The sequence below is a fragment of the Hypanus sabinus genome, chromosome 12, assembly GCF_030144855.1.
Source record: "Hypanus sabinus isolate sHypSab1 chromosome 12, sHypSab1.hap1, whole genome shotgun sequence".
Lineage (NCBI taxonomy): Eukaryota > Metazoa > Chordata > Chondrichthyes > Myliobatiformes > Dasyatidae > Hypanus > Hypanus sabinus.
The window spans coordinates 62,401,367-62,413,991 of record NC_082717.1 but is presented as its reverse complement, the minus strand read 5'-3'; the positions used below and the strand labels follow the sequence as shown (position 1 = coordinate 62,413,991).

Sequence of the window (12,625 nt, the reverse complement as noted above, 5' to 3'; positions counted from 1 at the left end):
CCTGTGAGCTACCTGACCCTGACCTTCCACACGCGCATTCTCCAACTGCTCCTCCATAGCTGGCAAGCGCCAAAGTCACGGCGACCTGATTTACACTATTTCAGATGGGACGTCTTTATCAGAAGGAAAGGTAAAGCAGTTATATAACGATCCCGACCTGTATTCACCACATTCAAACTCCTAGGCGCGCGACGTCACTGCCCATGGTAACTGTGGCCCGAGATGGAGAGCTTTAGGGTTTAGTAATTTTCCTTCAAGTTAGTATTCGATTCTTTTCCCAAAGTCGTCGCTGAATTTTCTGTTTCTAGTCTTGCCAGTAGTACGTACCGGATCATTACTTCTCTCTGCTTTAAGTTTTTTTTAATGCATTCTCCCCCGTAATGTGAGATTTGTTGTCTGATATTAAGGTCCTCCGCCAGTGGGAGTACGCTTTATTCGTCTTGGTCCCTCGTGGTTTTGAATATTCCAAGCATTTAAAAAATATTGTCTGCTTTAAGAAGAACAGTTCTACGTCTCTGCTTAGATGACACAGCTGAAGCCCCCTATACCTGAAGCCATTGTGGATTTCTATCCATTTGTGAAAACAGCATTGGTAAGAGTGGATGATTGTCTATGTTATTTCTTTTTGCCTCTTTAGGCTATTTGCTTTGTTAGGTAGGTAAAATAAACCAAAACAATTAGCAACTGTTATTTTGACACATTGATCCTGAAGTCACGAGGTGTTAAAATACATTCTTGCAATCACACTTCAAGTATTAAGTAACACACACAAAATGCTGGTGGAAAGCAGCAGGCCAGGCAGCATCTATAGGAAGAAGCACAGTCGATGTTTTGGGCCGAGACCCTTCGTCAGGACTAACTGAAAAGAAAGAAGAGTTTTGAAATGGGGAGGGGGAAATCCGAAATGATAGGAGAAGTGATGCACCATCAATAACTCTCTCTGAGACGTAAAGGTGAGATATCGGCTTTCATTGACTGGAAGAAGGAACAAGCAGTGAGTGACCACCATACTACATCCTGGAGACTGAGAAGCTGGGCTCAGACCTCAATCACCTTTTATACAGGGGTCTGTGGGAGGAGCCACAGGAGCAGTCATCAGGGGGCATGTCCAGACAGGTCTATGTAGTTCACCACAAGAAGACAGGAGGGAGAGGGATAAAGCTAAGAGCTGGAAAGTTGATTGGCAAAAGGGATACAAGGCTGGAGAAGGGTGAGTATCATAGGATGGAAGGCCAAGGGAGAAAGAAAGGGGGAGGGGAGCACCAGCGGGAGATGGAGAGCAGGCAAGCAGTGATCGTGAGAGGTGCAGAGAGAGAGGAAAAAAGGGGGGTAATAAATAAGGGATGGGGTAAGAAGGGGAGGAGGGGCATTAACGGAAGTCGAAGAAATCAATGATTTCTCTAACTTCCGTTAATGAACGTTGATTTCTCTAACTTCTGTTAATGCTCCTCCTCCCCGTCTTACTCCATCCCTTATTTATTTATTTGTTTGTTTGATTGTTTATTTATTTATTAATTCATTATTCCCCCTTTCTCTTTCTCCCCTCTACCCCATTCACAATCACTCCTTCCCTGCTTCCTTCTCCAGCTTTGTGTCCCTTTTGCCAATCAACTTTCCAGCTCTTAGCTTCATCCCTCCCCCTCCTGTCTTCTCCTATCATTTCAGATCTCCCCCTCCTATTTTCAAATCTCTTACTATCTTTCCTTTCAGTTAGTCCTGGCGAAGGGTCTTAGCCCGAAACGTCGACAGTGCTTCTCCCTATAGATGCTGCCTGGCCTGCTGCATTCCACCAGCATTTTGTGTGTTGCTTGAATTTCCAGCATCTGCAGATTTCCTCATGTTAAAGTATTAAGTGCCACTATCATGACCCTCCTCAAATTTCCAAACACCACACACACAATCAAATCAGCTTTGGGGTAATGCAGATGGTTTGGAATCAGAATGCAAAAAGCAGTAAATACCTGTCTGATATTTGATTAAAAATGTGCTAATATAGTCGTTGGATGCACAGTAACTCTTCATCTCATTCTCATTTTGACCTATCTGTGTGTGGTTTCCTAAACTGCTATAACAAATCTCATTGTAAGTTTGAGATACGTCTTCCTGAGTCCTGATAAAGGGTCCCAACCTGAAACATTGACTATATCTCTCCATAGATTTTGCTTGACTTGCTGAGTTCCTCTTTGGTTTTGTGGGTATTGCTCAAGATTTCCAGTCTGTGGATTCGCTTGTATCACACAGATGTCCATGCACATTATAACCTTCTGGATCTGGGTCCCAAGTTAAAAGCCAGCAGAAAATCCCCACATCTAATTTTTTTGTCCCACCTGTCTTTAATGCACATCCTTAGCTACTCCAGTTTTACAAACTACCATTCTCATATGGTATGGGAAGAATCATGTATTCAAACCCCAGACTTGTAGTATAGAAACAAGCTGACACAAGTAATTTCTAGAGTAAAGTGGGAAGAACCAATCTAGTTGCAACGTTTCCTGTCATATCAGGTCTTAAATTAACAGCTCTTAATGGGAGCTTCTGCTCATAGTGAAGCTAAATTTCTTGACTTAAACAATTTTGGCAGAATGTATGAGGGAGCTGTTTGATAGTTTGGAAACCCACCAAAACTCATTTAAACAAACAGAGATTAAAGATTATCCTGTCAGCACTTTTCAATTCTTTTTAACGACAGCCTCATTGGCAATACTGTTTTAATTCATGCCAGGCATTGTAAAAGCAATTCCATTTGGCAGGTATCCAAACAGCATCTACTACTTGTGTAGTAAGACTATAGATTGCAATGATACCGATTGGAAATTAAAACATGTTTTTATGCACATATCAAACAAGCAAGTGATCTTTACCTAGGTGTCAATGATCTTCAACTGGGTACTTGGTCCTGACACTTAACCCGGCAAATAAAACACAACATCAGTCACACGTATAATGACTACACAAGTTGTGCTCCTCACATATCTTCTTGGAACATAAATTTTTGACACAATATTTGAAAGTTCTTCATTGATAAATCACAGTTATGACTCCAATGTATATGTAAAATTCTTAAAAATCTTTTATTTTTTTTCTACAAACAAAAAAAACAGCACATCCACAAAAACCATGACCTTAACAAAATCAAATTAAATATTGAGCTGCAAAACGGAGAAAAATATAAAGGCAAAAGTAACCATACACAGCAGAGGTGTACCACACCAATAAACCCCAGTCCTCATCCCGTAAGAAAGTCCAATACAGGGCCCCATATCCTTTCAAAAATGTAAAATTCTAATGTGTAGTTGTTCACATATTGTAGAGCAATCTCCAAACCTTAGTCAGAACCCAACTAGTTATTAGTATTAAAGAAAACACAACAAAGGGAATGAAATACAAATTTTAGACAAAGTGTTTGGATGTCACTAAAATATCTGTAATAAAAGTTATCAACATGTGCAACAAAGTTAGAAGTATTTTGAGTTTTTTGGGGTGCAGTAAAAAAAAACGATGTAAATCCATTAAGGTTATCTGATTGTTTGAAAATCCTAATGGCTTGGGTTTTTATGGCTCACTGGGATATGATTTTCATGCCCTCTTGAAAACACTGGGGTCCTTGGTTCTGCACTTGAGCTCATTTCCCATGCTCACATTAAAGTCTCTAGGACTGAAAAGAAAGAGGGAGACAGCCAGCATATAAAAGGGTGTGGAGCAAGAGCTGGCGGGATAGCTGAATTTGTGTGAGAGAGGGGCAGGTAAGTGAGGTAGGGAAGTGGGAATGATGTAAGAAGCAGAGAGGTAATATGTAGAAGTACAAAAGGCTAAAGAAAATGGAATCTGATATGAGAGGACAGTGTAGTGAAGGAGGTGAGTTGAGATGCAGAACCAAAGGGAGGAAGGTGTGGGTGATGTGTAGATCAAGAGGGGAGGGGAAAGAGAAAAGGTATTGGGGTTGATGGGGTAAGTGAAAACAAATGGGGGGGAGAAGAGAGTGGTATCAGAAGTTGGAGAAATCAATTTTCATGTCTTCAAGGCGAAATATGAGGTGCGGTTTCTCTTTTTTTTCCAATCTTTTTATTGTTACCAAGATAATGGATATACATAGTGTTGGTACATAATTGTTAAAATTACATTGCCAACCGAAAACATACATAATTACATATTCAGTTAGTGCAAAGGAAATAAACCTCGCATGGATGTTCAAAATACAAATGTAAAGTTAACAAAAAAGAAAAAAATTGAGTTATCCAAAAAGACAAAAAATAGAGAAAAAACCAAAAAAGAAAAAAAAAACAAAAAATATATATACTCCCCAAATAAAACTAACCTAATCAATACTAAACTAAGATAAAAAGAAAAAAAAACAGAAATAAGAAAGAGAAACATGGGCTGTTTATAACATCGAAAAATAAACAGGATCATTAGTGTCGCCAGCTCCGAACCTCCCTACGTATATTAACACAGAAATAGGTTTTGAAAGAGGTCAACTCACATCATATGAAAGTGTTGAATAAAAGGTCTCCAAGTCTGATCAAATTTTGGTCATTTGATTTTGAAAACTAAAGGTATTTCACGATTTTGTGATTTATTTTTGGATAATTGTTATATGTCATTTGAACAATTATCTAATAAATATATTTTACCTAGATCTCATTTTTTTAGATATTTACAAGTTAGAAACTTTTTAAATACTGTCCTTCCTACTTTCCCGAATATATACTCAACGGATAATTTGGAAAAATTTTTAGATTTAAATCCTTTGCAGAAAGGTGCAATAGCATCTATTTATAATATAATTATGAAAATTTGTTCAGATGTATCTAATAAAATTAGAAATGATTGGGAAAGGGAACTTAAGCTTACTTTACCTACCGAAAAATGGGGAAAAATTTTTTCAATTAGTTAATTCATCGTCTATATATGTTAAACATTTGTTGATACAATTCGAAGTAGTGCATAGGGCTCACATGTCTAAAGATAAATTAGCTCACTATTACTCTCATATAAGTCCAATGTGTGACAGATGTCATTCTGAGACTGCTTCTTTAACTCATATGATTTGGTTGTGCTGTTTCTCTAATCTGTGTTAGGCTTCATTTGGCAGTAGAGGAGGTCATGTTCATGTGGGAATAGGAAGTGGAATTAAAGTGGCTGGTCACTTGGGTCTTGTTGATATAATACCCTGAGAGCTATACGTGATAAATGACACCTGTGTATTCACAAGTGCAGTACAGTTTCACCTGAAAGGTCTTTTTAATGCCCTAAGTGATGGGGAGGGAGGATGTGTAGCAATAAGTATAACACTTATAGTAAGTATAGTAAGTAAACATTATAAGTATAACATTTGCAGGGAGAAGAATTAGTGGGGAGGAATAAGCAGACAAAGGAGTCACTAAGAGAGCTATTCCTTTGAAGGGAAGGGAAAAGAAGGTTGTCTGCTGGTGTAATTGCATTGGAGATGCCAGAGTTGTGGAGAATGATAATTTGGATATGGGGGCTGTTGGGGTGATAGGTGAGGAGAAAGAAGACTTTATTCATTTCATTTCTGGGGGGGAGGGAGTGAGGGCAGACTGAGAAAAGGAGTGGGTAGGGCCCCACCGATAGTGAGGGATGGAGCCCTGTTTTCTACTCAGATATCATGAGAACAGTTGCAGCAGAGATGGAGGATCTGAGTGAAGAAGTAGCATCCTTGCAAATGACAGGGTGGGAAGAGGTGCTGTCGAGGTAAATAAATTAATTTGTAGAAAATGTTGGTGGATAATCTGTCTCCTGAGATAGAGTTCAAGAAGGGGAGAGAGGTATTGGACCTGGACCAAGTACATTTGAAGGCTGGATGGAAGTTGATTGTGAACTTGATGAGATCGACTAGTTCCACGTGGGGCACCAGTGCAGTTATCAATGTAGCAGAGAAATATTTGAGAGTGTTGCCAGAGCAGGTTTGGAACATGGATTGCTCCACCTATCCAACAAAAAGGCCCATGCAAGTTCCCCAGTTATACCTGCACCCTTGGTCTGGAGAGAGTGCAAAAAGCCAAAAGAGGAGTTGCTGAGTGTGAGTACTAGTTATGTCAGAATTGTGTCTGTTGTCCAGAGAGATGTGGAGTCCTTCCTGATGGGGGATAGAATTATACAGGGACTGGGCATCTGTGATGAAAAGGAGGGTGTCAAGGCCAGAGAACTGAAAATCGTTGAAGTGGTGAAAAGCATGTGAAGTGTTGTGGATGTAGCTAGGAAAGGACTGAACCAGGAAGGACAAGATGGCGTCAGGATATGAGGATATAAGTTCAGTGGGGCAGAAGCCGGCATAAACAATGGACCTACCAGGGCAGTTAGGTTTTTGGATCATGGGTAGGAGGCTTAAGGATCAATGAGACTGGAGACTGCATACAGAAGATTTTTAGAGGTTTTGGTGTGGGAATACATTTCCCTGCTATAAATAAAAGTCATAGTTCATAACTTGTCAATAAAAATAAGTAACAAATACACAGCAGTTCTTAATTATAATTGAAAACACCAATGTATAAGTCACTTGAAGTGTAGGGTTCTCTTCTATATTGTAATAGCATTACTTATTGAAAAGTCAGTCCAAACAGGGCTTTGGTACTGCTGAAACAATGAAGTAATGCTGCAAATGTTTTTTTAATATTTTGGCTGATTCTAAAAGCAGCAGGAAAGCCCTTTACAAATATTCTAAGGGTATTCTGACTTTGAGGCAAAATTAGATTATTTTTAATATATTCTTGCAGAAATACACTCAAAATGAAACATGGTCAATTATTATAAATTGAATCTAATTATTGGTTTTTGTCATTCAATTGAAAACCTTCAGAAAATTTTGCTCAGTTCTAGTTATCCAGTTACCTGAAGGATTGGTTGGACTAAACTTGGAAGGTTGGGTCATTAATTCAGAGATTTAGTGGTGTGGTGAAATTCTGAGAATTGAGTTTGTTTCTTCTAGGCTCTGGATATAAATAAACAGATGTAATTGAAGGAATCATTAAAATGCTAAAGCTGAGAAATGGTATAATGAAATAACCGAATCTGAACTAAAATTGCAAAACAGCTGTTAAGTACAAAATAGACAAAAGTGTATCTTTTTTCCACAATTATGAAATAATTAGCTATCAGAAGTACTGACTTGAGCACTGCAAGCTTCTGTGGTGTGCCATAGAGCTTTGGGCTTCTCGGTTTCTCCAGCACCTGTGCTTAATAATTGTTGTCTTAAACCCTCATGCTTTGTTTAATTTTGTCAAGTTAATTGTGACTTGCTCGGGTTTTCTGCTTTCTATAAATATTTATTGTGGACTCCTGTTTAGTACTCTTCACGGAGTCCTTGTGTTTAGAACTATTTGTCAAGTAGTGTCACTTGGTCGTGCCACCGATTTTGTTGAAATTCCTCTGTATAACGTCTCATTTCCATCTCTGCATGGGAGTCTGCCATTCATTCACTACTTGGTTTAATCGTTTTCAGCGCACACCATGACAGGTCTCTGCAATCAATGGACCTAGCAGAGGTGCAACAGTGGCTTGAACATCAGTCCGCTGGAGGCGAGGGTGCCTGCTTTACTCAGTTCGAATCCCAAGTGTACATTCTGAATGCCCCAAGTCTACGTTTGGAGCTTCTCCAGTCTTGTTCAAGATTTTTTTCAAGGTTCTCTGGGTTGACAAAGTTTTTTGGGTGTCCCTTGTTTCCAACTTATATGTAACATTCTTTCTCATTTTTTCTTGTGTGTGTGGGGAAGGAGGAGGCCAATTTCATAGTGCTTTTGTTTTTTTAATATGAGGAGAGGGGTTTTTGGAGGCTAATGTTGTTGCATTTTGTGTGGAGGTAGGAGGGTGGTGGTGGGGGGGGGGCGGTTGATGATCATGTTGCTGTTCTTCTTTGTGCATGATTGGGGGTTTGCTGTTTCTGAACTTACTTCCCTGGTTTTATGACTAGCTGGAGAAGAAAAATCTCAGAGTTGTATGCTGCATACACACTTTGATGATAAATGAATCTTCAAACCTTTATTTTGAATTTTCCAGTCCGGTCTCAAGAGCTTCAGATCTGACTTGGGTTTTTTCAGCCTCATCCTGAGGTTATCAGGGCTCCCTGGGCTGTCAGGTGCCAGTCTTGGGGAGGGAGGTATTCACAGGAGCTCAGTGGTGTGCTGTTGAGAATTGGGCTTCTGGGTTTCTCCAGCACCTGTATTTACTCCTTATTGTCTTAACTAGAGTCATTAAGCCCTCATGCTTTCTGTTTAATCTTGTCAAGTTAATTGTGACTCACATGAGTTTTCAACTTCTGTGATTATTTAATGTAGATTCCTGTTTAGAGCTCATTGTGGAGTCCTTGTGTTTAGAACTATTTCTCAAGTAGTGTCGCTTGGATGTTCTGTTGGAATTTCTAAGTAGAACCTCTTGTTTCCATCTCTACATGGGAGTCTGCTGTTCCTCGCACCTGGGTTCATTTGTTGCCAGTACATTTATGATAAGTACATCATGTTAAACTGAATTTTCCCTTTCAAAACAGAATTAAAAGCAAAAAATATGAATTTCTAACTTCACCATCTGAGGTACTCAGGCAGGTCAAATAATTGCTTATTGCAGAACTTACTCACATTTCATTCCCCTAAATTAAAAAGCCTAGAAGGCAAAGCTGGATATGATTCCCAAAACCTCTCTGGCATATACAAATGAGAATAGGTAATATACAGAATATAACGTTTGGAGAGCCCACTTACCCCACTGATAAATTGTACATGTATCATTTTATTGTGGAAATGAGCTACACTGAATCCCTACTGACACAAAGCTTGAGCTTAAGTTAATATAAAAATTCTTGTTGAGATGCTCTGAGCAAAATGACCTTTGCTATCTTAGTCTTTGATAGGGTACTTGAGCAATGGCTTAATTTCTAAGTTTCTGTATTCTCCAAGTGTGTACAGTTTCAACAACAATTTTGAATCGTTCAGAAAACCCATTTTGGAAAATGTTAAATGCAAAAGAAAAATGAAAGTAACTTCGGCATTTTCAATAGTGATTTAAAAAAAAACATTTTAAAAGGCAATGTAGTCTCCACATAATATTATACCAGGAGGGGGGCACAACTCTATTTCATAACTGCAAAGCATTCATTATGAATGTATGCTAATTCAGCCATACAAATTTTTCTAGAACTTTCCAAAGTATCCACAATCCATAAAACAAATTTTCCATAAATACGTATTTACATTTAAATTGCTCACTATGGCCTGTGTAGTCACTCTATAAATGCCAAAATTGTTTCAATATATTATTTTAATTAGTAAAGGATGTGACAGGGTAATTCAAAGACCCAGAATAACAATAAAAAAACCTCACAAAGAAAAGAAAATCAAAAGATATGGTAAAGGTTAAGATGTTAAGAAGGATCTTAAAGGAAGAGAAACAGATGGAAAGGCAGAAAAGTTTATAATTTCTCAGCATGAAGATGGCTGAAGGCATGGCAACTAACAATATCACACAGCAAGTGCAGAATGCTCAGGAGGGCAAAGTAGAAAAGAAAGGAATTTTTTTAGTATGGAGGCATGGGTATGGTGCATTTTTAAAGCTATTAGAAATCAGTAAAAAAGCTAGGGCAAGGCAATGGAAGGATTCAAACATTAAATGCAATTAACTGTAAAGTATAATTTAGAAAACTAGGTCTGAATAATGCACAGATTCAGCAGCAAACTATTTTGATTGTAATCTAAAATAATGTCCCTCATTGTTACCTAATGTTTTGATATTAGCCCTATCACCCCCATTTCCCTGGCCCTTTTGCTTTCATTCCCCAGTACACACAGACTCTCAAACAAAAGCAACGAACAAAGTCAGGGGACAAAACATCTTGAGAGGATCATTTATTCACACTTTGTGGGAACTTATTGGAAGTGACTGTGTAAAATACTCAAAGGTAAACAAATTTGGTTTTGTCTGGTGAGTGTTGCTTCAAGCAAAAAAAAGGAATAAAGTGAGTCATTCTGAATAAACTCTTCTCGGGCTTCCAGCCAAGTAATCAATACCCGTATCTGGCGAAAAGACCAAGATGAGTTTATTCGTTATATAAGCTTGGAAAGAACCTGATCCTTTTTTTTGAGTCATTCTGGATTTTGTTTTAACACAAAATGGACACTGAGGTAAGACTTTATCTGATTCTATTTTAAAGCACAGGACATTGAAGTTAGAGGACAGCGACTGATGAAAGCACATTGGAGGAACATTATTGTTTTCACTTACCTTGTTACAAATATATCATGGACTTGTAGTGGGAATTCTAGTGAAAAAATAAAATTTTTAATTTTACAACTTTCCATCTTTAATTTAAAATGTGATCAGCTTCCTAATATTTACTGGGGACTTAGACAACTAAATTCTGCACTGATTACAAGTTCCATAATTCCTAAAGATGCAAAGACTTTGTACTAATATGGTCACCCATGACAAAAGTTTCATTGTAATTCCTACTTTTAACATTATGAATAGTAAGTTTGTGGATGGCCCAAAAGGTGGGATATTTAGGTTGGCATTTAAGTAAGGAAGGCATAGAAGGACACGGGCCTAGTGTAGGTAAAAGGAATTGGGGCAGATGGGTAAAAAAGATGAAGTGGGCTGAAGGACCTGTTTCTGTGCTGTACCACTCCATGACAATGACATTGTATTAAATGATAATTGGAAAAACAAGCATTATCATATAGACAATCATAATGAAGTCATCTGTTTTTAATTGATAAGCACACAAGCATATTTCATAACAAATGATATCACATGACTTGACTTACACTTGCACAGATGGAACAACTAGAAAATATGTCTTTTAAATTTGACAGCAGTCTGTCATCTGCTGAATGGTGTAAAATTTGTTTGTAGACCTGTTTGTAAAAGTGTGTCATCAAAACTGGATTATGAACAGCTTGTGTATTCATGTATGAAGCTCAAAACATTGACTTTTTTTACCTAAAGATGAGAATGTAACTGAGCAGTCGTAGCACTTTACTCCCTACAGCATAATTTTAGTAATACGAATGCCATACTAACCTACAGAACCTATCCCACTTAACAACTTCAACATTCTTGTGGCCTTCAGCCAGAGGCTGGTGAATTTGTGGAATGTATTATCGCAGACTGCTGTGGAGGCCAGGTTGTTGGGTGTACTTACGGCAGAACTTGATAGGTTCTTGATTGGACATGGTATTAAAGGTTATGGGGAGACCAGGGAATGGAGCTGAGGAGGGGAAAAAAGCCATGACTGAATGGCGGAGCAAACTCGATGGGGCAAATGACCTAATTCTGTTCCTGTGTTTTACAGTTGTATGGTCCTATTTCAGAATAATATTTGAAAATTTTGTTTTAGCTGTTGCAAATATAAGGAACTAAATATTGAGTCTTCAATTCCACTTCAAAAAAAGCGAATCTTTCGTAAGAATAAAATGATTAAAGTGTTATCCAAATGGCAGACACTGTCTGATGTGTTCTTGCTAAATGTACCTACTCTGAATTTCCTGGAAACTTCATTTGCTAGGGATGAATAAAAACATGTATGTTAGACAGGTAAAGATGAAACTACAATTCCCAGAATGCACTTTGAATACTGCTACAGTTTAAGCCACAACCATTAGTTTTGGGTGGAGAGCAAACAAGACACCAATTGTAAGGGAGCAAAGAGCAGGTTAGTACAGCAGCTCAACAGCATCAATGGCAAACTGGCTTGTGAATGAAGCTCCAAAGCTCACCATATTAGTAAGTTTCATGTTTGTATTTTTAAATTGACAAATATATCTTTAGTATAAAATCGATGCTATAAAATTTTGTGTTTTAAACAATTTATTCACAAAATATGCAGAAATTTCATTGCACTACATTAGTATTTAATTAGTTTGACAACATAACTGCTCACATCTGTTTAGGAAAACTATTTCAGATAGAATATAAAGCTACAAACCAAACTAAGAAATGCACGTAAGTTACTGAAAAATAAAAGCTATGTGTTCACATCTTTTTAGACAGTATTATATCCAGTTGTCCTTTATTTGCTTCAACAAATTGCGTACAATTTGAAGCTAATTGCTAGCATCTCATAATGAGAAATACTTAATAGATTAAGCATAATTGACTAAAATCTTCTTTACTGTAATTTTCTTACTACTCACAATTAGCCAGTGAAAATAATTAAGATTACGTCACATAATATTGTATGTCATTATTTTAAATCTGTGGAGTAAAAACTATTTTTCTTGCAGTTGATGTGGTTGGGAGTCAATACTTTTCTATTTGGCTACACTTTCTACCTGTATGAGTATGGGGAAGCCTATATTTATACACGTGCACTTCTTGGAGTAAGTAAAACTTTGCTGAAATTTAATTATCTTTAAAATTACTTGCATTTTATGAGTAAGCTAGAGGTATCTTTCTGATCTTTCCTATTAGTCCGCACTAGCTTGGTCAAGAGCATCTGCCACATGTCTCAACTTAAACTGTTTCCTGATACTGCTGCCAATCAGTCGCAATCTCATTTCATTCCTGAGAGGATCATGCAATGTATGTGCTATTTCATTAAGGTATCCTGGGGTTAATACTAGATGTATTTTTACCCGTTACCTATGTTATTGTTAAAATTAGTTATCACTTCATCTGTAAT

General features: G+C 37.7%; 1 protein-coding gene across 1 annotated transcript in view; it reads left to right on the top strand.

Moving 5' to 3' along the window:
* Positions 1-523: 523 nt before the first annotated feature.
* LOC132402386 (NADPH oxidase 3-like) overlaps positions 524-12,625 on the top strand; it is a 42,361-nt gene continuing 30,259 nt past the window's right edge. The window contains exons 1-3 of the mRNA XM_059985244.1: positions 524-592; positions 12,228-12,323; positions 12,415-12,525. Of these exons, the coding sequence (XP_059841227.1) occupies positions 524-592; positions 12,228-12,323; positions 12,415-12,525 (276 nt within the window). The remainder of the gene's footprint in view (positions 593-12,227; positions 12,324-12,414; positions 12,526-12,625) is intronic.